This window comes from Cibotium barometz, chromosome 1 (assembly GCF_041138505.1).
Source record: "Cibotium barometz isolate CiBa-2024 chromosome 1, ASM4113850v1, whole genome shotgun sequence".
Classification (NCBI taxonomy): Eukaryota; Viridiplantae; Streptophyta; class Polypodiopsida; order Cyatheales; family Cibotiaceae; genus Cibotium; species Cibotium barometz.
In genome coordinates this window covers 32,865,086-32,885,835 of record NC_141046.1, presented here as the reverse complement: position 1 = coordinate 32,885,835, position 20,750 = coordinate 32,865,086, and the positions used below count along the sequence as shown (strand labels likewise).

The 20,750-nt window shown below is 44.6% G+C and overlaps 1 protein-coding gene across 3 annotated transcripts in view; it reads right to left on the bottom strand.

The window, feature by feature from the left end:
- Positions 1-1,087: 1,087 nt before the first annotated feature.
- The window catches only part of LOC147641887 (uncharacterized), a 141,136-nt gene continuing 121,473 nt past the window's right edge, over positions 1,088-20,750 (bottom strand). The window contains exons 5-8 of one of the 3 annotated variants that reach the window (XM_086800691.1): positions 10,027-10,104; positions 9,694-9,919; positions 9,201-9,424; positions 1,088-1,439 (exon numbers count right to left, since the gene is read on the bottom strand). In XM_086800691.1, coding sequence (XP_086656817.1) covers positions 1,236-1,439; positions 9,201-9,424; positions 9,694-9,919; positions 10,027-10,104 — 732 coding nt within the window. In that variant the 3' untranslated portion in view covers positions 1,088-1,235. The remainder of the gene's footprint in view (positions 1,440-9,200; positions 9,425-9,693; positions 9,920-10,026; positions 10,105-20,750) is intronic. The other 2 variants (XM_086800675.1, XM_086800684.1) reach the window with 2 other exon arrangements.

The following is a 20,750-nucleotide window of genomic DNA, read 5'->3' as shown; positions in this document are numbered from 1 at the left end:
GATGTGAAAATGGAGTGAGGATGCTACGGAGAGGCTAGCACACCCACATTGGGAAGTTACATTTGTGGCTCAATGGCAAGACCAAATGACACTTGTTTCAGTATAGGCTAAGGTAAGCTCTTAACTTGAACAAAGGTGTGATGGGTGGCATCCTTACCTTATGAGTCGACATGGATGGGATCTTGCTATGATTCTCTGCGTTAGAGATAAGACATATTGCTAATGGTTTAAGTAAATAAAACATAATGGCTTGTAATCCAGATACGACAGCAAAAGAGAAGAAACAGTGGATGTAATCCTTGTCACTGTGTACTCATTCATGAAAGCTAGCACTTCTAGTCAGCTCAGGACTCCTGCAATCATATCATATGCCTTGGTGTGATTGTTTGTAACGCCCCCCTTTGTGATGGGTAAGCTCCTCGCTAAGGCCTTGGCAATCAAGAGCCTCCTATGCCGTTTGATCCTCCACAGGTCTGAGCACCACTTTTGAGCAACTGCTGTCAACATGCACCAGCTTGGTCTAGGCGCTCCAAATTGATGATTTCCTTGTGGAGGGCTTGTATGTGTATGTGTATGTGCATAAGCATGCGTACACATGCACATGTGTGCATGAGTGGGACTGCGAATGCAAGTGTCTGCACGTACGCGTGCACGTGCATTTGTGTGAGCGTGTGTGTGTGTGTGTGTGAGAGAGAGAGAGAGAGAGAGAGAGAGAGAGAGTTCATAGGATCCAAGGCTTGTAGAAATGCAATCTAACTTGTGTCTAGTGTGAAAAGGGCTTCATGAACATATATGTCTTCTTTATGTAGTCTTTTTTTTTGGGAGCCTTGCACTTCAAGCCCACAATTGCACTAGTCCACACTTCCTCCCTCAGTGAATGACTGTGAGAGCAGAGGAGTCACTTCTTAATGGTGTGCCCTTTAGGGGGTGGTCATCAAGGCATTACTTGTAATGTCCTTAATGTTTGGCCCAATATCTTACCATTTACCAATTATAATTTCCTCTCAAAGAGGACCTTGCGAAATGAAAAAATGGGGTGATAAATTTGACCTCAAGCGTTCAATTTGTTTAATGGTGAACACTTAGCTACTCAATAATCATATTCCATTCAATTAATTGAGATATAAAAAAAGAGAAATTGGTGTGTACACTTCAGGGTACACGTTTATTTGACAAAAATTGCAATATGGTAAGAATGAGGACACACTGTTGAAATTGTTGTTGAAGAATGAAGGCTAACCTTGCGGTTGCACAGAATATAACTCATTATACATCCATGAGGTAACTGTAATATAGAAACCCTTCAGCCACCTCAAATGGCAATAGGGATGGTCCTTCCTTGCTCCAATAATGCTAACGTAAAAGATCCGTATGAAGCACGACATGCTGCATAGACCATACATATCATTAGCATGCAAAGCCAAATACTTGCTTCTTAGCTGCAAAAGAGAAATTAAAATGAGAATCTTAAAATATTGTTCACAGGCTGCAAAAAAACAAGACTTATACAAGTCAGGGCAGCTCTGCATTAACAGAAATGGAGGGGTATGGTTGCAAAATAGCCTCGCGTAGTAACTAAAGAGGGTAGGATTGCCTGTTCAGAGAACAAATGCTCAAAAGACCAGGGATGCCAGGGATGCACAAGCTTTGTCACTCATTGCATTGTCAGTACAGAGGTCCATTATACCTCATATTCGTTCAGCTGGCTCTTCACAAAATGCATGGGTGACTTTGGAGCAGATGTATGCTGCTCGTAATGAGGCTAGGATCTCATTTTTGAAAAGAGAGCTGGAAAATCAGAAAATGAATGAAGGAGATGATATGTCTAGCCACTTAAACAAGCTGCAGGATTTGAGAGAGCAACTCATCAATGTGGATGAGATTATTCCTGAGACACAGCTTGTGTCCACCATCTTGCACTCTTTGCCAAGATCTTACTTGGCTTTCCATACCTCTTTGAACCTCAGCATGAGGAATGCTGTTGAACCCCTCAAGTATCAGGAACTTGTTGCTCTCTTACTACAAGAGGAGCAAATGAGGAAGAATATGAATATGAACACAAATGCTGAACAAGCATTTACTACAGGCCAAAAGGGGAAAGGAAAAACTCAGCCAAAGAGTGCAAATCAAAATTCAGGTGATGGTGGTTCTTCACAGGATACCAAGAAAGGTGATGGACAGCCCAAGAAGAAGGGCAAATGTCATTACTGTAAGAAGCCAGGTCACTACATCACGGAATGTAGGAAGAGGATTGCCAAAGAGAAGGCAAAGGAAGCTGGGATGTCAGTTAATGATACTTCTAAAGCTCCTCCAGAGACTGCTTCTTTTGTTGAGGACAGGGATTACTGTTTTTATACATGCAGCTATGATGCCTCTTGGTCTTCACAGGCACTCAGTTTGACAGAGCATGCATGTACTTGGTATTTTGATAGTGGTGCCTCAAAGCATATCACATCTCGCAGGGATTTGTTTAGTCATGTTGGCCCTGCCCCTGTTGGCAAAACTGTTCAGTGTGCCAACAATGCTTCATATCCAGTTCGTGGCATTGGGGAGATTCAGCTCACAGCCATTGATGGCTCCATTCTCCGCCTTACAGATGCCTTATATGTACCAGGGATAAAGAAGAATTTGTTGTCCATTTCTTCTTTAGCACATTGTGGAATGCAGGTCCACTTTGATGATGATAAATGCATGGTCAGAGACAAAGCTAATGCCTTGACCTTGATGCTTACTGGTACATTATGTCATGGACTTTATCAGTTGGATGCATTTCAGCCAGTGGATCAGTCTGCTTATCATGCATTCACTCTTACTCCAGCTATGGTTGATGCGGAGTTATGGCATGCTCGCATGGGGCATGTAAATTTTGGTAGTCTTATGCTTATGCAGCGACATAATATGTTTACAGATCTACCTCTCATAGAGAAGCCTCCAGATCACATTTGTGAAGGATGTATTTTGGGAAAAATGCACAGGTTTTCCTTCCCACGTGATCAGGCTCTAAGAGCAACTGCAAAGTTGCAACTTATACATAGTGATCTTTGTGGTCCCATGCAGACGAAGTCATTAGGTGGTTGCTTTTATTTTGCAACATTTATTGATGACTTCTCTCGTATATGCTAGGTCTATCCTTTGACACAGAAATCACAGGTATATGATGCATTTTTGGCCTTTGTAGCACTTGCTGAGACAGAGTCAGGATGCAAGGTGAAGACTCTCCGTTCTGACCGAGGGGGGGAATATATGTCACATGTGCTGAATTCCTTTCTTGGGAGTAGAGGTATAAAACATCAGTATACTACTCCTTACACTCCACAGCAGAATGGGGTTGCAGAAAGGAAGAATCGGTCACTCATGGAGATGGCCAGATGTATGCTAAAGGCAAAAAGACTACCACATATCTTTTGGGTGGAAGCAATAATGTGTGCTTGTCATATTTTGAATCGATGTCCCACAAAGGCATTGGTTTCTATTACTCCTTTTGAGGCTTGGCATGGCCGCAAGCCTTCTGTATCGCATTTTCGTATCTTTGGGTGTCTTGCATATGCACACGTACCCAAAGAGTTGAGGAGGAAGCTGGATGATAAAGCCACAAAATGCATTTTTGTTGGGTATAGCTGTGAGAGCAAGGGCTACAGGTTATATGACCCACTATCCAGGAAGATATTCATCAGTCGGGATGTGATTTTTGATGAAAAATCAGAAATATCCATGGCTGGTTATGAGGCAAATCAGGCTGAAAATGATGTGTTTGAAGGTCTACTACCCATGGAGTTTCATTCCACAGTTGGTGATCCAACTCATGAGGGTACTGGACAGCCAGCAAATGATGTAGGTGGTGCAGAAATTCAGCAGCCAAATGAGCCAGAAGCTGAACCAAATATGGGACAGCAGGCACCACAGGTCAGACATATACCTAGATGGTATTTGAGGACATTACAGGACAGCCATTTAGAGGGTCCTCTTGCTAGTCGTACTCGTAGGGAGACAAGGACCAATGAGCATGCACACATCATGGATTTGAATCTGGTTATGGCAGCCAGTTTACAGGATGATGATGAGCCTGATTCATTCGTGGATGCACGAGATAATGTGCATTGGAACAAAGCCATGCAGGATGAGATTGATTCTATTAAAAAGAATCAAACATGGGATTTGGTTGATCTGCCCAAAGGCAAGAAAGCAATTGGTACTAAATGGGTCTATAAGTTGAAAAGACATGCAGATGGATCCATTGACAGGTACAAAGCCCGTCTAGTTGCAAAGGGCTATGCACAGAAGAAGGGCATTGATTATGAGGAGACATTTGCTCCTACATCCCGTATGTCGACACTTAGGTGTGTCATTGCATTGGCTGCACATCGTGGTTGGGTTGTTCACCAGTTGGACATAAAGACTGCATTCCTACATGGGGACCTCGAGGAGGAAGTTTATGTATTTCAGCCCATGGGATTTGCAGAACATGGTCATGAGGGGAAAGTATGCAGGCTGAAAAAGGCCTTGTATGGTTTGAAACAAGCTCCACGAGCTTGGTATGCAAAAATAGATGCTTTTCTACTCACTCAGGGATTTGTGAACAGTCCATCAGAGGCCACTCTGTATGTAAAGAAAGAAGAGACAGATCTGCTGGTCATCAGTCTTTATGTGGATGATCTCTTGCTCATGGGATCAAATGATGACAAAATTGCAGCTTTTAAGGAGATACTGCAACATACATTTGACATGTCTGACTTGGGCCTTGTACATTACTATTTGGGCATACAGTTTGTGCAGGATAACAGAGGCATTGGGTTGTTGCAATCACGTTATGTTGCTAAACTTGTGGAGAAGTTTAAATTTCAGGATTGCAAGCCTATTAGTACTCCTATGGAGCCTGGGATGAAACTGTCACTACAAGATGACAGTGTTTCCTTTGATGCCACTACATATGCTCGGGCCGTTGGGTGCCTCATTTACTTGTGTAATACAAGGCCAGATATTTAGTATGCAGTCTCTCAGTTGAGCAGATTCATGCACAGCCCACGGTTGTCACATTGGCAAGCTGTGAAGCGTGTATTCCGTTATTTGCAGGGTACCTTGTCTCTTGGATTGCTTTATCCTGAGGCGGGTGACATGCAGTTACACGCTTACAGTGATTCAGATTGGGCTAGTGATTTTGATACCAGACATTCCACTAGTGGAAATTGTTTCTTCCTTGGCGCTTCATGCATTTCTTGGCTAAGCAAGAAACAGACCACAGTGGCCACTTCGTCTTGTGAGGCAGAGTACAGAGCAGCCTACACTACTACTGTTGAGTGTGTTTGGCTGCGTCGTCTTATGACCGATATGGATATTTCAGTGGAGGAGCCTACACCTATCTATACTGATAGTCAGAGTGCCATTGCTGTGGCCAGGAATCCTGTGTTTCATGCTCGCACGAAACACATTGAGATTCACTATCATTTTGTTCGGGAGAGACTCCAGGCAGGAGATATCAGTCTGATCTACTGTCCTACAGATCAGAATGTGGCAGACATCTTCACCAAGGCATTACCACGTCCGAAATTTGAAGCATTCCGCAATGCTTTGAATTTGTTTCCTTTTGGTGGATGATGTATAGTGATCACATATCACTCCAGGGGGGTTTGTTGGGTTTTATGCTGTGTATGCACCCAGAGGAGTGCTAGTGATCATCAGTAGGTTACTGGGGCACTTTTTACTTCAGTTAGTGAAGGTTTTTTCCCCCAGCTTAGTTCAGTTTCACTTATATGCAGTTTATAAGTGTTTTGGTCCACCCGGCACATTTATGGCCGGACATGTGAACACTTATCTTTAGGGTCACTATCATGTGGCTATTGTACTTCACTTTTTATTCATTGAAGCATACTGAAGTCGTGTTCTCTCTCATCTTGGTTTCCACGCTTGCTTGAACCTGTGTAAACCCTAACCCTAACCCTTGAGTGCCTTCAGATTCATCAACAAAAATCTAGTCTATCCGAATAACTCTGGAGAGATATAGGTAGTTGGGTCACACATCTATCTCAAATTTGTCCATGCCCCGCTGCCAGGTTCACACGGTAGACATTATCACTTGGCTAGTAGTCCACTCCCCATTCCATTCAAAATGGACTATTAATAAAAAATGAAAAGGTCTATGTGCCGGCAACTGATGAACTGCGAAAAAGGATACTTTTCGAGTGTCTTTTCAAGTGTCATGATGTCCCTAGTGCTAGGCACCCGAGCATTCAAAGAACTCTTACGTTAGTCAAGAGATACTTTTATTGGCCATAGATGCGGTCCTTCCTATGTGGAGGACTATGTAAAGAAGGTGCAACCAATGCCAAGTAAATATTGCCAAATGCCTTTGGTAGGGTGGTTTACTTCATCTACTAGAGATACCAGAGGCCAAGTGGCACATAGTATCTTGATGGATTTTATTGTTGGGTTGCCTTGCACAAATCATAGGCATGATGCTATGAAGGTAGTAGTCGACAGACTAACAAGATGGGGCTAGGTTTCTCCCAACACGATCTACGATTAAGAGTCATGAGTTGGCTGAGGCCCAGTTGGTCAGGCTATATGGATCACCTGAAGAAATTGTCAGTGTAGATTGTATGCTTTAAGTGCAGTATGTGATCTTTTTATTCATTTGTCTAAGCTTTTAAAGACTTTTCACCCTTCTAGTTTGTTTATTGTAGATAGACTTTTATCTCATGTTCAAAGCGTAGACCTTTATCTTAGTTTCAAAGATAACTTTTATCTTATGCTAACCAGCGCAGACCTCCAAGGGTCTTGGAGGTAGGCATGTGGGTGTATCTAAGGCAGAGTCACACGGGGACGCGGGGACGGCCCTTGGGGACGCGGGACGCGGGACGCGGGGACGGGGACGGCCGGGGACGGGGGGGGGGACGCGCAGGGGACGCCGTGCAAAATGGGGACGCATACAATCGTCCCGGGGACGCGTTCCCGAAACGCGGGACGGGCAGGGGACGCAGACAGGGGACGCAGACAGGGGTCATAAACGGTCAGAAAACGGCCAGAAACGGCCAAAAACGGGCAAATTTCCAGCTATAAAAGAAGGCACACTTTAGGACTTTTCTCCACACTCAAGTTTGAAGCTTCAAGCCTCATTGCTCAAGCCTCAAGCTTCCAAAGTTCCAAGTTCCATTGTCCAAGCCTCAAGGCCCAAGTGGCAAGTTAGCCCTCTCTCTCTCTCCATACTATCTACATTGTGCCAACTTCCAAGCCATCTCTCTCTCTCTCTCTCTCTCTCTCTCTCTCTCTCTCCAAGTTCCATGATCCATCCCTCTTGAGACTTGCAAGCCTCAAGAGTCAAGCGGCAACTTGCAACTCTCTATTGCACCCTTCTTCCCTCTCTCTCACACTATCATCATTCATGGCATCTCAAGGTGAAGGCGCCGCCGCCACATCTTCCGTTGCGGGCTCTTCACGAAGGAGGCCGGCGGTGCACACATGGTCATGGTGGGATGAGGTCCACTACGCTAGTCGTGGAGTGGGCGGTGGTTCAAGGGCATGGAATTGCATGATCTATTGTGATCTATCATCTATGATCTATCTAGTATCTCTATTTTGTACCCACTCTTTTTTGTAACCCTCACTGCCCATGAGGCATGTACTTATCTCTTTGTATCTATCAGACTATCAATCACATAATCAGTGTGCCATCGATGTTTTATTAGCGCATTTTGCTCAAAATGACTCTTGTTTTTTTGTCTATTCGGTGTAAAATTTTGTTCAAAGTGTGTCTCTATATGTATGTCATGCATACAACTCCTAAATTGCTTTTAAAAAAGAGGTTTTTTTTTGCCGTTCCCGACCCCGTCCCCGGAACGGCACTTCCCCGTCCCCGTCCCCGTCCCCCGTCCCCATGTGACTCTGATCTAAGGATACCAAAGGATGCCAATGTTATGCATACGTTGAAGCATTACAAATTATCTTCCAGGTTTTGTGGACCATTTAGGGGCATAAGGAAGATTAGTGAAGTTGCGTACCACCTAAAAGTTCCCCAGCGTGTAACGGTTCATCTTGTCATGTCAGTCGACCGAAAGAAAAATTGGGCGACTCAGACGAGGTTGTCCCTTTGAAAGAACTAGTTCAGGAAGAGCACACATAATATATCCCTAGAGAACCAGAACTGGCTCTAGATGAGCGTACTAGGCATTCAGGATGGAGTACCTATGATGAGTACCTGATTAAGTGAAGGGGAAGAGGCTACATGGCAATCCGTTTGGAATCTGAAGGCCCAGTTCCCCAAGTTTATTGGAGATCAATGGTCCTTAAGGAGGGAAGTATGTTTCGTCCACGTCCAGGACAAGTCCATACTAGGCGCCTAGGCCAGTGTAGTAAGTGCCCAGTAGGAGATAAATCATCCGACAAGAGAAGCGTTTATAAGCAGAGGCATAGTTATTATAAGTTATAGGGTTATTAGCAAGGCCAGTGGCCTATATAAGCATACCCTAGGCTCAATTGTTAGCACAATCGATGAGTTTGATTCGTAGAGCATGGACCATCAGGAGTGCTCATCATGACTTGACCTGTAGCGTGTGACCCATTGACCAGGTGGTATAGGATGCCAGGTCTTACTGCGGGGGAGCTCTGCCTAGGATCTAGCTATGGCTTCTAGCTCGCCTCAAGCTCGGGGGTGAGTCCAGAGTGTCTCTATGGCTGGAAGGTGAGCCTGAAACCTCACTCCACTTCTTGTGATCTCCTGGGCAAGGTCATGTGTAGACATCACAACACAGGGGCAGCAATGCCAAATAAGGTTGGGTGGGGCAGCGCAATTGGAGGTGGGGGCAGCAGCACAATGGAATGCGGGGCGAAGCAACCGAGGGCGGTGGAAGTGGAAGACAATGGCCTGGGGAGGCAGAAGCGGAGGGGATGGGAAAGCGAGGCAAGGAGGGCGAAGGCGAGGACAAAGGCGGCTGGATGCACAAACATATATATACGTGTACATATTATAAGCAAATAAATATACATACGCAAACTTCGATGTAAACATATACAAATACATACATGCATGCACACACTTGCACGCACACATGCTTAGACACACTCACACATATATGACTTAGCATCTATGATTATATTTATATTTATAGTTAAATTTATATTCATATTTATATGTATATTCATGTTCATATTTTTTATTTACATCTATATTTATATGTACAGTCCCAACAAGAGAAAGGGACCCGGAGCACCTTAATCTGTGTTCTGTTGTAGGTGTATGTTGCATGCAAGAACTTGTCGCTAGCTTGGATTACAGCAGGATAAGAGTACTCGTTACTCTCTCTATCCTCCAAAGTCAAAACATCACGCCAAGAGTTTCCATCATCATATGAGACTCCAACCTTGAGAACCGCACGTGAGACTGTGTTGTAAAGAAGAATCAAGCGCCCATCAGGTAGCTTGACTCCATCGATACCTAATAAAAAAAAGAAGAATCAGGCGCCCATCAGGTAGCTTGACTCCATAGATACCTAATCAAAAAAATGGGAAACGTTTATTTCTTGAAAAGATAATTATGTCATCTGTGGGGCACTTGCACGAGTGGCTATGGCACCACCCTGCCCAGAATGGAGGCGTGAGTACAAAATAATACATATTGAAGAAGGATAATTATGCCAGAGACAATTGCTGAACAGAAATAGGAAACGAGTTTTCTCTTCCAGTAAGCAAGAAAAACATGCATACCACTGTTGGGATTTTCCAGCTCCGTGTGTTGCACGTAACTCCATGTTAACCCCCCATCAATAGACTCTGCCATGGAGACCTTCCCAATCTCAAGTGTAGACCTTAGCAAGAAGCGGATTGTGTTACTCTTAGTTTTGTAGGCGAATGGTTGAATTACCCCCATAGGAACATCTCTTACATAAACGGGCCCGTGTTTCGACCACGTCACACCAAAATCATGTGTGATCTGTGCAAACATACTAATCATCAATGCAAACTTACATTCACAACTCAAGCGATGACTGTTGATACATCGTTAGGTTAAGGTGAAGCCTGACAAGAGAATTTTAATACCTCTGCCCATGCTCCCCACGACATGTAGCTCTCCACAGATGACCCACAAAGAAGTTTTCCATCCTCCAACAAAAGTGGCTACAAGTAACAAGCAGCAAAAAAAAAAAAAAAGAAGTCTATATAACTATTTCTGAGCCAATGCCTGGATCTTTCATGAAACAAGTGCAACCTATACCTAGTTTTTCCAAGGAAAACAAACAAAGGCTAGTCATGAATGTTAAAACATATCTACGGAATGAAAAAAGCTACCCCCAAAGAGTCTTGCTAACGGAAGAAAAGGAAAACGGAAACAGATCCCAACACCATGTCATCATACCACTTCAGATGGTAAGCCCCCCTGCACTGCTCCTATGAAATACCAATACACCTCCAGGCTGGAAAGGACCAAATGGGCAGTTGACAGGGACAGGCAGATCGGACAGTTCCTAGCATCACATAGGCTGACTAGCAGCATGAAGGCCAATGAATAGGCATCCCAGCCTCCCCACTTTCATCATCGTGCACTCCTTCCTTCACCTCTCCAAAAGTGGTCTATAGGCAACCTTGAAGAGCACAAAGGACAATCTAGTCGTCGTTTGCATCTGGGTAGCAGGTTTCCTCTGCAACTTGGGCTGAGATCAGAGTGTTAATCACCTTTTGTAATTCAGGCATTCCATTGTATGTAATACACGTTTAGATAGTCTTACATTTGGTATCAGTGTCTTAAGGTTTCGGCCAAAAAAATTCATTTCCACAATTCCATGTGTGTTGTCTGACTGATTAGATTCGAGAGAGCGTAGATAGGGTTTGGGAAAAGTGAAAACTTTGGACACCCTTTGCTTATTACCACTTTTCAGCTTCATCATAAGCACAAAGCAATGATTTCTGCTTTTTACCAATATGCTGGATGAGACGTTTGTGATGCTCCAGCAAGAATTCATTTTCCTGTTAACGGACATGCAACAGACACAATCAGGAATGTCTCAATCAAGGGAGACAAACCCAGCAAGCAAAGCTTGTAGCCCCACATGCGAGCCACACAGAAAGGCAACAACAATATCCCAACAACTACTGGTACGAGGGACATTTGACAGATCGCCATGCACTTTGCCATGAACCATCGTCGTGAGAGATGATCTCATAATCACCATGACCATTTTCATGAAGGACGGTCCCTTGATCGCCACGAGCATCGTCAAGAGGGGCAGTATAGAGTACTTGTGCCAATGGGCTAGGGATTCCGAAATAGAGAGAGAGGAGTGCAGTGGAACTCAAGCACAAGCATACACAAGCAGCCCTAAAACTACTGTATTGTATTAAGTACAATGAAATGTTACAAAATATCATTGAAGAAGTTGATCCCAGATCTCAGCCCACACACGGTTGTAGATCACTTTGGCCAGCCTCAGTCCAGAGAAAAGATCTGCAGAAACTTGATCACTTGATAGAAAACAAGATGAGAATGTTTAATATTTAGGCAAGGGACGCGCCTAGGAAACAAGATGAGTATGTTTAATATTTAGGCAGAGGAGGGCGCCTGCGGGGGGTGTGGTTTCTCAAGCCTCGTCAGCCTGTGCTGATGCTATTGGCCAGTAGAGGGCATGAATGATGTACCTGTGACCGATTGGCACATGGTAGCCACATGGCACATGTCACATTCTCCCCCTCTTGCATTGCAACTGTCCTCCTCAGCTGCACACTGTCCGTATAAAGTGCCATCTGTTATGTACCTAACACTAACCCTTGGGGTTGGTGACTAATCCAGTAGGGTTAGAGGAGCCCTGGGATTAGGAAAGGCAAGCGGATTCCGGTGGTTAAGGTTCCACTCCCACGAGTCCATGCCAGTCAGCCATACGGCGTCCCATACCACTAGTGCGCCTGCCCACAGGGGCCCTTGGCAAGACTACCCATGATCTACCATGTCCATGGCAAGAGTAAACCTCTTGGTCCAAGTCCAGACCACAGTAAATCAATAATAACCCAAGACTCACTTATATAGTGTTTATTGCTGCTGTAAGTAACAGTCCAGTTATAAATAGCCAGTAACTTTGGATTTATTAAATCTGAACCTTGGCCACTTGAATCCACCTACTTTTCTTAATCCCAGGGCTCCCTAACCCTATTAGATTAGTCCCTAACCCCCAAGGTTAGTGCTAGGTACATAACATTAATCCAATAGGGTTAGGAGAGCCCTAGGATTAGGAAAAGCAAGCGGATTCAAGTGGCTAAGGTGCAGACCACAATGAATCAATAATAACCAAAGCCTCACTTATATAGTGTTTATTGTTGCTATAAATAACAGTCCAATCATAAATAGCCAATAACCTTGGATTTATTAAATATGTACCTTAGCCACTTGAATCTGCCTTCTTTTCCTAATCTCAGGGCTCCCCTAACCCTCTTGGATTAGTTCCTAACCCCAAGGGTTAGTGCTAGGTGCATAACACCATTCATAGAAGAAAAAGATACAAGCAAAGCTCATCCAAGGTACCCAAGATCTCGAATACTGTGAGATCATTTTGCGTCCAATGCAAAGGCTCACATTCTATCCTCACCACATCAACACCATGTGGAACTAGGGTTAAGGGGGACATTGCTAAGCTATGGTGGCTCAATGATCTTCATGATTTATGTGTGTGCAGAAGGAAGGATAGAAAGAGAAGAGAGAGAGAGATAGAGAGAGTATTTGCCCGACTACAAATGATGTGACTTGTATATTTCTTCAATCAAGTCATGACATCATTACTTATGTCAAACACACATAAAATATATAGATATTATGTTAGCCAAACTAGAACCATGTAATTTATCCTTGACGAGGAAAACATACAATTCCTTGAGGGGGGTATGTTGGGATCAAGGTCTTGTCTATGTGTTTGTTTGTGTGTGTATGTGAACCCACTCTTAGTAGGCACATACTATTATGGGGTCCTAAGGGTAGAGACAAATCACGGATTTTAGGTCACACAAACAAAAGAAAGACAACAACATACATAATGGAGTTTAAAAGGCCCAATCATCCATACACTAGTTGGCCTCATGTGTGGAAGACTCTTCAACAACATTAGCGGTGTTCTTCTTGGAATAGCAATCTTTTTCAAGATGATTGCTTTTCGCATAGAAACCACAAGAATTTAGGCTAAAACATTAGCATTGTTACTCTTGGAATAGCAATCTTTTTCAAGATGATTGCTTTTCCCATAGAAACCACGAGGATTTAGGCTTAAAAAATCCTTTTCCAAGTGATTGCTTTTCCCACATAATATGCAAGGCTTTCCTTTGGCTTGTCCTTTGTATGAGCCCTTGGACTTTACAACAAGACCTTGTTCTCTAAGAGCTTATGATGACCTTTGCTTCTTCTTTCTTTCTTCTTCATGTAAGGCACTGATGATTCCCCCCAAGCTTGCATTAGGTACATTTCTCTCATCGTCTCAGATTGAGCTATCATCTTAGGTGTAGAAGGTATACCCTATAGTGTGATGTTAACTATGTCCACCACACTTGTTGACGCCTTTAAATGGCCCAAGAGTTTACGTACTCTACAAAGTTTGCATCTTATTTGCAGGATACATCTTCTTCATGTGAAACGTTAGCTTGTGTCTTTTTGTGATAACAATCCTTTTCATTGTGGTTATTTTAACCACAGTGCTACAAGGATGCTTTTTAGAACAATCTTTCTTGCATTTGCCACATATGGAGCATTTTTTATCTTTGTAATTCTTCAAGGAACTGTCTTCCCTTGCTTCTCTGCTCTTTATATTCTTTTCTTCTTCCTTGAAGGAGGTTATGACCCCTTCCAAGGTGAGATTGGGCAGGTTCTTTAGTGTGGTGATGAGGTTGCTATAGTGCTCTTCACCCATTGGCTTTAGTAGTGTTGCAAGGTGAGATTGGGCAGGTTCTTTAGTGTGGTGATGAGGTTGCTATAGTGCTCTTCACCCATTGGCTTTAGTAGTGTTGCTAGGGCCACATCTTCTTCCACATTTGCTTTAAGTCCTACAAGCTGGTTCATTAGAGACTTCATCTTGTTCACATGAGCATCAAAGCTCTCATGTGGTTACATTGTGAGTCCACAGAACTCTATCTGCAAAGAAACTTTGGAGTTTCTTGCCTGAGCCCCGAAAAGCTTCTCCAACTTATAGGCTCCTTTGGAGGTTGCATCTTCAGTTTCGGCCATCTTCTCATTAATTCAATTAAAGGCCGAGGCCCTTCCTCATGAGACTAAACTTCAGTTTAGTATGCTCTAAGTGTGGAAATTCTCCTCATTGAACTTTTCAATTAACATGTGGGCAGCCATGATGATATGATGAGAATTTGGGAAGGTCTTCATAGAGGGAAAAAAATTTCCAATGCTGGTGTTTGTTCCCTTAGAAATAATTCCCAAGAGAAATTAGGTTTTCCAAACAAGGGGGTTTTTAAAAAAATGATATAGTAGTCTGTAGCAACCCTCTAATGCTAGATTTGCACCCTTAAAGCTTTAATGAAGTAATTATAACTAATTACATGATCAAGCCTAATTTGCAAAAAGAAAGGAAAATCTCCAAAAAAAAATATGACTGTAGCAGCATCAAATTAAATGGTTTTACCCTTGATTTGAAAAAGGCCCATTTTGAATTTTGATGTGTGCAGATGTTGATCCTTCTGATTTGCTGAATTTGATTTTGTTGCAGTCGATTTGAGCTCCCCTTCTGTAATCTCCCCTCGGGTACCATGCCGCTATTCGACAATAGTGTTTTTTTTAATTAGGTGCACGGCTAGTCGCTGCAGGCGGCTACAAGTTTGTTGTTGTTGTACGCCTGCTGGTCGGCGCTGGCTGTGACTTAAGCGCCACTGGTTGCTGCTTGTCATAGATGGCAGCTAAGCTAAGCTTATAGGTGGGAAGGGCAGGCGCACACAGGGGAGCACACACTGGAGAGCAAATCAAGGGAGAACTATTACAGATAGTTGACAGAGATGGAGAGGGCTGAGCAGAGTGGCGAATGAGAATCGACGAGTATTAGGTATTAAGTCAGCGCAGCATCGAAGGGAGCAAGAAAGATTAACCTCGCTCTGATACCATGTTGGCTATCAGCATTGGACAGAGGGAAGCTAGCTAGCTATGGTGGCTTGAATAGAAACATTATGGCATGTTTAGGGGAGAGAGAGAGAGAGAGAGAGAAATGAAATGAAATGAAATGTTATATTAACGTCTTCAAAAGGCCATAATGACCTATGAGACCAAAAGTTACATCATGGTGGATCTGATACAATGTCTGGATAAAAAAACCCAGAAAATGAAAAAATAAAGATGATACTACTGGCACCTAAAAAATGAAACTGGAACTGGAAGGTACACTATGCAGGTACCTCCATCTCATAATATGTGCCGCATCGGACACTGGCGGATCTCCTCAATATCCTGTGTGGTCAGCACCCTGACTGGGTGTCTCGCATGCCTCGCAAGAATAATCCGAATCTGCCGCTGCAACATCCGTCTATGCTGGGATGCCCTCCTCCGTGGTCGTGGGCGTCTGGACCACCCAAGCTCAATCGCACGATCAATCAGTGTACCTCTGGTGTGGGCGGTATCCATGTCCTGCTGCTGCTGTGGTCCATCTGGCGCAGTGATGGCCGGACTAAAGAAGTCTGTAATGTGCCTCTGAGTCTGGCTCTCTGTGCGCCTAAGCAGGCTATCTCTATGTCTCCGCAGCTCAAGCAAGAACAATCCCAAACACCTCTGGTCCTGGTACCCCATGACTCTGGAAAGTGGTCCAAAACCCTCTCTGAATAAACAGTGGAAACGACCACGTATCTCATAGTATGCAGTACAATGGCATATATAATGCAGCTCTGTCTCTGGCTCCCCATGGCATACTCGGCATATCCTGGCCTCAGCTGGTATACCTCTATATCGGCCAATCTCAATCTCAAGCTGGTGTGAGGATGTGCGAATCTGACCAATAGCACATCGTACTGCATGAGACAAGTGTACATCCATGTAACTGGGTCTGATCACAAAACCATCTGCTGTGAGCTGAAGAAAATGTTCTCTGTAGAAAGCCATCTTCGTGCCCAGCTCCTCAGTCGGCTGTATCCATGTCCTCCTAATGTCCAGCTGAACTAAATCCTGACGGATGAGTCTGGTAATCTCTGTCCGTGTAAGAGTGAGAGAGGGTGCCTCCAGAGAATACTGGAAGGGAGGCAATCTGTCCATGCTAAAACCATGTGCCTGGAACCAAGATGTCATCTGTCCATACCAACAAGCCGTGTCTCCCTGTAAAGCTAACTGTCGGGAGGACTCCAGGGCGAGGCGTGCATATCTGTCTCGGGGGAGATCCCACAAGCCATGTATGTAGGAGACTGATCTCGTAAGAGCCTCAATCACCAGAGGGGCAGCCGCCAGCTCTGCTCGAATAATCTCATGAGGTACCACAGCCTTGGCTCTAATAAGCCTAGCAATCATAGATACCAAAGGCCTCTCCATACCTCTCCACCCGCCTGCGCTGTGATGGCCCACTGAAGGTCCCCATATCTGCACTCCATAAAGCATAGCTGATGTCACTAGAGTGTCAAAAAGCCAGAGTTTTGTTCGAGGTTCCTGAAACTGAACCTGCGAACACATCCTCTCCAAACCACCCAGGGCTGCATGTGCTCTAGTCAATCTAGTCTCTGCTGCTCTCCTCATCGAAAACACTGGCCCACTGAATACTACCCCAAGATATGTATATGCATCTGTATACTCCACAATCTCCTGCCCATATGTAAATGTGGAAGCTGATCGCCGAACCCACTGTGGCGTGGTGTTAAACACCATAACCTTGGTTTTGCCAAGGTTGACAGACAATCCACTATCATGTGCAAACTCATGTAAAGCATCCAGATGACGCTGCATACCCTCAGGAGAGTCAGAGATCAACACAATATCATCAGCATATAACAATAGTGGGATCCATGTACCTGCTAGCTGGGCTCCTCTGTCCCCCAATCTCTCAATGTAGTCAGAAGCCTCATCCACATACATACCAAACAGTGAAGGAGATAACGGGCAACCTTGCTTCACTCCTATAGTGGAGTGAACCAAAGTAGAGACCCCCTCTGGGGTGCGTACCTGTCCTGCAACTGATCTGTATAAAGCCATAATTCCCCATATGAGCTCTGTGGGTACCCCCATCTCCTGTAATCGCCTCATCAATCTGGCTCTGGGCACTGTATCAAATGCTTTGCGGAAGTCTACAAAGCTACAATAAATCCGTCGCCCATGCGACCTGCCCTCCTCAATAATGGCCCGGAGAGTCAAGATGTGGTCAAGAGTAGAGAAACCTCTCCTGAACCCTGCCTGTCCCTCTGCTCGAATGCCAACTCTCTCTGCCCATCTACTCAACTGCTGCTCAAGAATGGATGCATACAATCGTGCTAGTGTGTGACCAATCATAATAGTGCGATAATTCCCTGGCTGCATAGGGTCCCCTGACTTGAAGATAGGCACGATGGTGGACCTACTCCAAGTCTCGGGTAAGCCTTCGCACATAGCACGATTGAACATCACTGCTAGAAGCTCTGCCAGCATGTCTCTCGCATGAATAAAGTGCTCAGCAACCAATCCATCGTGATCATATGCTCTCCCAGTCTTCATCCTATCAATGGCCTTCCTTACCATCTCTGCGGTAAAGAAAGTACATGTCTGTGGGCATGGTGCTGGCGGGTCAGGAAAAGGTGTCTGTCCAGGAACTGTATATAGAGATGCTGCATAACTACCCCAGACCTCTGTAGAAGTGATGGCCAAAGCAGGGGAGGACTCATGAAACAGACGCCAAGCCTCCCTCGAATCCTGGCTCAAGAACAGCTGGTATAATTCCTGCTCTAGCTGAGCAAGGAAGGCCCGCTTCCTCCTTCGCACAAGGCGTCGGAAGGCAATACGTGACTGTCGGTAAGTAGTGACTCCCAAAGCAACCTCCCGCTGCAGTCGGGATCTGGTCTCTCTGCACTCCTCATCATACCAGCTGTTCTGGGGCATACATCTAGAATGCTGTCTCTGTCCAGGCTGAGTATGTGGATATGCCTCTCTCGCTGCATCATGTAAAGTCTCTGTCAGTATATGGGTCAACTCCTCCAAAGGTCTCCCTGGCTCCTCTGTGTACAGACGTCTATAAATCCCATCTGTGTAGACAGCATCAGTCTCTGAGGTAAAAGTATATCGAGTGTGATCTGCCCCTCGTGTCCTCTGAGCTGTGGTAAAGTGAAAAGAGATAGTCAATGTCAACAATGCATGATCCACTACTACCCCAATGGGCCGAGATCCAACTGTGAAGTCCTCAATGCATGAAACAAAGCTGGGCATAGCCATAACATAATCCACTGTGCTAGCACCATGTCTATGTGGAAAGCAAGTAAATCCAGCTGCTGACGGAAACCTCTGCAAGCCATTAAGTATGGCCAACCCATGCGCAGTCCCCATATCTACCAAATATCTCCCATACTCTGTGCACTCCACATCCTGTGAGCTTCTGTCTAATCCCATATCCAGAGTGTCCAACTCTCTCAGCATCTCCTCCGAGGTATCATAAAAGGCTGTCTGGCGGTTGCCCGTCCGGGCATTAAAGTCCCCTAACAGGATGATGTCTCCATCCCTAGAGAACTCCCATATGTCATCATCTAGCACAGAGAAAGGAGACTGCCCTCTAGGTGCTGCATATGTCGATGTACTAGGAGCAAAATAGCATATGGCAATATACAGGAATCTGCCTGTGTCGGCCTTCAGTCTCACCCACATATATCTGGCCTGATCATCTCTCCGAACTATGTGTATAAGCGGTTGCAGCTCCTCCCTGAAAAGAACTGCCACCCCTCCTGATCCTCTACTACTGTGTACCGATCTCGTCCCTACTCTGCAAGCTGTCTCCCATCTGTATCCTGTCACCTGTGGCATCATCTGACCAGGGGCCTGGTGAGTCTCCGAGTAGAAGACTATATCTCTATCTCTAAAGCTGTCCTCAAAGGCACCTACATCAAGTCTGAGGGATCCATTGCAGTTCCAGGCTGCCAGCTTTAATTTGGTCCCATAGGTCTCGCACCGTCATGTAGAGCGTCGCTCCACGATGACCACCCTCCCTTCTCTATAAAATGCTATCTTACCCTTTTCTCTTGCTGCTCTAATCTCTGGCATGACTTCCTTCATATGTGCAAGCTGTGAAAGAGTAAGATCATCACCAAGAAAAATGCCTGTATTCTTTAAAGTGGGTCGTCTCTTCAAGAACTCCTTCTTCGCCTCAATAGAAGGGAAGCGAAGTATGAGAACTCTTTCCTTTGATGTTTCCCCGTTGCCTCCGCTTTTTTTGCCCACTCTCCAGGCTTTTCCGTGTGTCGGACTGTCAATCCCCATCAACACCATAAGCTCTTTCACCTCCTCTTCAACTTTATCCCCGTCTTTAAGGCCGGTAATCCTCACATGCAAAGCACGTGTACGTCTTCGTTGTTCCTCTTCCAAAGTCATATTAATGATTTTAGGTGTAGGGGTTGTTATCTCCTTACCTTTACCCTTCTTGGCGACCTCTATCCACTTCTCCGCTTCATCCATCTTCTTTTGCGTCTTGGTGATGACTTCCACCCATGAGGAAGTCTTTGCTTCCTGTTGCTTCTCTTCTTCCTTAATTGCCCGTACTTGTTCCTTGATAACCTTGAGCTCTTCTATCATGGATGGCTGAATTTCACCTTCTTCAAGTCCAACTGAAAACAACACAACTGAAAAATAGTAATACAAAATGATAGAAATGCTTATACAAGAATCTTCTTAGCTGCTAATACAGCTTACTTTTTGCTAATAAGAGGATTAGGTGCCCATGATTCTCTCCACCTCTGGTATGTCGGCTGCTTGCAGGTACACAAAGCGCATGCATGGTGAGTTTCCAATAGCCAGTGTGCTCAGTAGATGGACGGGCTGCTACACCTGGTCGCGACAAGGAGCAAGACGGTGCTCACTAGACAGCTCACGGCGGTGATGGAGGCACAAGCGCTCACAAAAGTGGAGCAGCGGCACATATGCAGCATTGAGAGGTGAAAGAAGGCGGAGCAGATTATGGAACCCTAAAAAATCCAGCGCTCTGATACTGATTGTGGAACTAGGGTTAAGGGGGACAGTGCTAAATTGTGGCTCAAAGATCTCCATGACTTTTGTGTGTCAGAGAATACATATATATATATATATATCTATATATATATATATCTATATATATATATATATATATATATATATATATATATAGAGAGAGAGAGAGAGAGAGAGAGAGAGAGAGAGAGAGAGAGAGAGAGAAATAAAATGAAATGATATATTAACGTCTTCAAAAGGCCAAAATGACCTATGAGACCAAAAAGGTTACAACAATTGGTGGATCTGATACAATGTCTGTGTAAGAAAAGCTAAAAACAACTAACTGAAACTGAAATAACTGTGAGGAAAAGTACGGTACTAGGAGCTCCTAATGGATAACATCTGGGAGGAAAACTCTAGCAACAAAGGTAAGCATCATACACATCACTATCCAAAGATGTCTCTCATCGGTCGATGGCGGATATCCTCAATGTCCTCCATGGTGAGTACTCTGGCTGGACGTCTCCCATGCCGTGCTAGTATGGTCCTGAGTATCCATGTAGCTGGTTCTAATCACAAACCCATCCTGCGTGAGCTGGAGAAGATGATCCCTATAGAAAGCCATCTTCGTACCAAGCTCCTGTGTCGGCTGTATCAGTGTCCAGCTGAATCAAGTCCTGCCTGA